We start from the raw sequence: 2,562 nt of genomic DNA, 5'->3' as shown, positions 1-2,562 counted from the left end.
TCAGTAAAAGGAATCATAATTCCCATCACTAATGATCAGTCTTCCCTGGCCACAGCAGTTACACCGCATCTGCGTCTTACTCCCGGAAATGCTCTGTGGGTGGAGCAAGATGGAAGAGCAGACTATGGCGTGTTTGGACTCCGCACCATGATCCCTGCATCATGGTTTAGTTCCTATTCTCTCTGTGTTTTCTGAAGGCTCCGCCCCCCGTTCACCGTCACAGCTGATGGGCGGAGTCTCCTCGGTCTCCTTTAAACGGACACTTTCCATGAAAAGTCCAAACAAACGCGCGTTTCTGCAGAAATCAATATTTATCCTCAATTGTGGATTTTTCTCCAGAGTTAAAGCCCCGCCCCTTTAGCACAGTTACCCAAGTTCTATTTTTGTTAAAGATCTTTATGATTTTATCCCATTTTCATGTGAACGGCTGAAATATGAATTTACTAACAACATCTAACAACTGATGATATTTCAGCTAAATAAATCAATAAATGATGATGGACACGCCCACCGTATCTCCTCTTATCTGATCAAACTGACAGACGTGAGGAAGAATCAGAGAAAGATTCTGAAGAGGATTCAGAACCAGCTGTTATTGTTGTTGTTTACATCTGTTTACTTTATAATCATTTAAATTTATCTTCTCCAGAGTGATGAGAGTTTTTTAGTTTTCTATTAGTATTTTAGTTTTAGTATTTCATTTTAATGTAACTTTGGTTTTTATCCAGTTTAGTTTCCATAACTTCTTCTCTTTAGTATTTACTGTTTAAATATTTATTTTTTCAAAACTCCAGAAAAAAGTTGATTAAGATTTTATTTTTGTTTCCAGGTGAACAGAAGAACAAACCAATCATTGCTGCTCCTGGTGATGATGTCATCCTGCCGTGTCGTCTGGACTCTGAGGAGGACCTGCAGGATCACATCGTGGAGTGGACCAAAGTAGAGATTGAGCCAGATCCATCAGGGAGACGTTTTGTGTATCTGTACCTGAACAGGAAGACCATGACTAATTTAATGATGGAGACGTTCATCCAGAGAGTGTCTCTGAACCCAGACGGACTCAAACGAGGAGACGTGACGTTAAAGATCAGGAACGTGACGCTCCAGGATGAGGGGAAGTACAGCTGCTTCATTCCTGGGAAGAAGTTCAGGGAGACGGTTCAGCTGCTTGTTGGTGAGTTTCTCTGCAGATGAAGAACATTTGTCCTGAACAGCAGTCAGGAAATGATGTCATCTCTTTGTTTCAGAGCCAAATGGAGTCAGAGCTCCAACCATGGAAACATCCCAGTTTAACATCTCCACTCCAGATCCAGGAGGAGAGCAGAACAACATCATGTCCAGTTATATGATACTGGGTCTTTGTATTGTTGTTGGAGTTTTTCTTTCATCCATCTTCTCTGCTGTTTGTATCCATCAGAGGAGACGAAAGAAAGTGAGTCCTGAATTCTCTGATGATCTCTCATCTTTCTGGAGGAATCTTCAGCTTCTTACATCCTTTCTTTCTTTATAGTTCCAGAAACTTCATTTGAGAAGACATCCCATCTCTCTAAAACTCTGCTTCAACAACCAGAGATCATCAGAGAAGATGAGACTCCAACTGAACTATGACCTTTCTCCAACCTGGAACTCTCTGATCTGATGAAACCTCTTTCTGCTCCTGATCCCAACGTTCCAGGATGTTTCCCGTTTCTCCAGGAATTCTTCAGTTCTGACTGTTGAAGCTTTGAAGCTGCTGCAGACTCTGGACTTGGTTCCTGCTGTGGGACTTTTCTGGGTTTTAGATCCAGTCTCAGTGATGGTTGATGTCCATCAGAGAAAAAGTCCAACTGAGAGAAATGCTGCGTTCATGTGCTGCTGGAATGATGGAAAAATGAACGTCTGACTCTGAAAACACACATGAACAAATCTTCCAGCAGCTCATGAATGCAGAGAGACTTTCTGCTCCTAAACAGAGATTTGTGTGTGTAGAGCGCCATCTATGGAGAGACTCCAGAACTACAGGAAAACCAAACATTCATCAGGATTATCAAGAGAATTGATTCCAGATTTATATGTATATTTATGATGAACTTTGTACATTAATGTAAATAAAGAATAATACTGTACTTGTTCATAAAATATTATAGTAAAGAGATGTCTATAGTTACTTCCTATGATTCTTATGTATTTTCATGTCAAGTCAATATTGAATGTATATTTGTGTTTATTCTCGTCTCTGTCATGTTTGTATTTCCTGTTTGTAATGATGTTTGTGGAGGAAATGAGCTCCTCTGTCTTCATGATGGATTCTCCGGCATCAGTCAGTTCCTGGTTTTTCCTTCTTTAAGCTGAGAGGAAATGACATCATCAGTTTGGATCAGTCCATGATTGAACTGGAATCAAATATGAACAGAGAAGAGAAAACATGCAGATATGTTACAACCTGCACATCAACGGTCAGCATTCAATTCAGAGATTGATGTTCTCTTTGGGAACATAGAATGGATGAAACACTTTTTAAAAATATGCAGTTCCTTTAAAAGATCAAACCTTCTTGTAGTTTTTGTATTTTGGGTTTAATTG

At 39.9% G+C, this 2,562-nt stretch overlaps 1 protein-coding gene across 1 annotated transcript in view; it reads left to right on the top strand.

The window, feature by feature from the left end:
• The window catches only part of LOC112139925 (matrix remodeling-associated protein 8), a 10,068-nt gene extending 7,765 nt beyond the window's left edge, over positions 1-2,303 (top strand). Inside the window, exons 3-5 of the mRNA XM_024262782.2 lie at positions 830-1,174; positions 1,248-1,432; positions 1,511-2,303. Coding sequence (XP_024118550.1) covers positions 830-1,174; positions 1,248-1,432; positions 1,511-1,639 — 659 coding nt within the window. The 3' untranslated portion in view covers positions 1,640-2,303. The remainder of the gene's footprint in view (positions 1-829; positions 1,175-1,247; positions 1,433-1,510) is intronic.
• Positions 2,304-2,562: the final 259 nt, after the last annotated feature.

The sequence above is a fragment of the Oryzias melastigma genome, linkage group LG18 (assembly GCF_002922805.2).
Source record: "Oryzias melastigma strain HK-1 linkage group LG18, ASM292280v2, whole genome shotgun sequence".
Taxonomy (NCBI): domain Eukaryota; kingdom Metazoa; phylum Chordata; class Actinopteri; order Beloniformes; family Adrianichthyidae; genus Oryzias; species Oryzias melastigma.
This window is presented reverse-complemented; position numbering and strand designations above follow the sequence as displayed.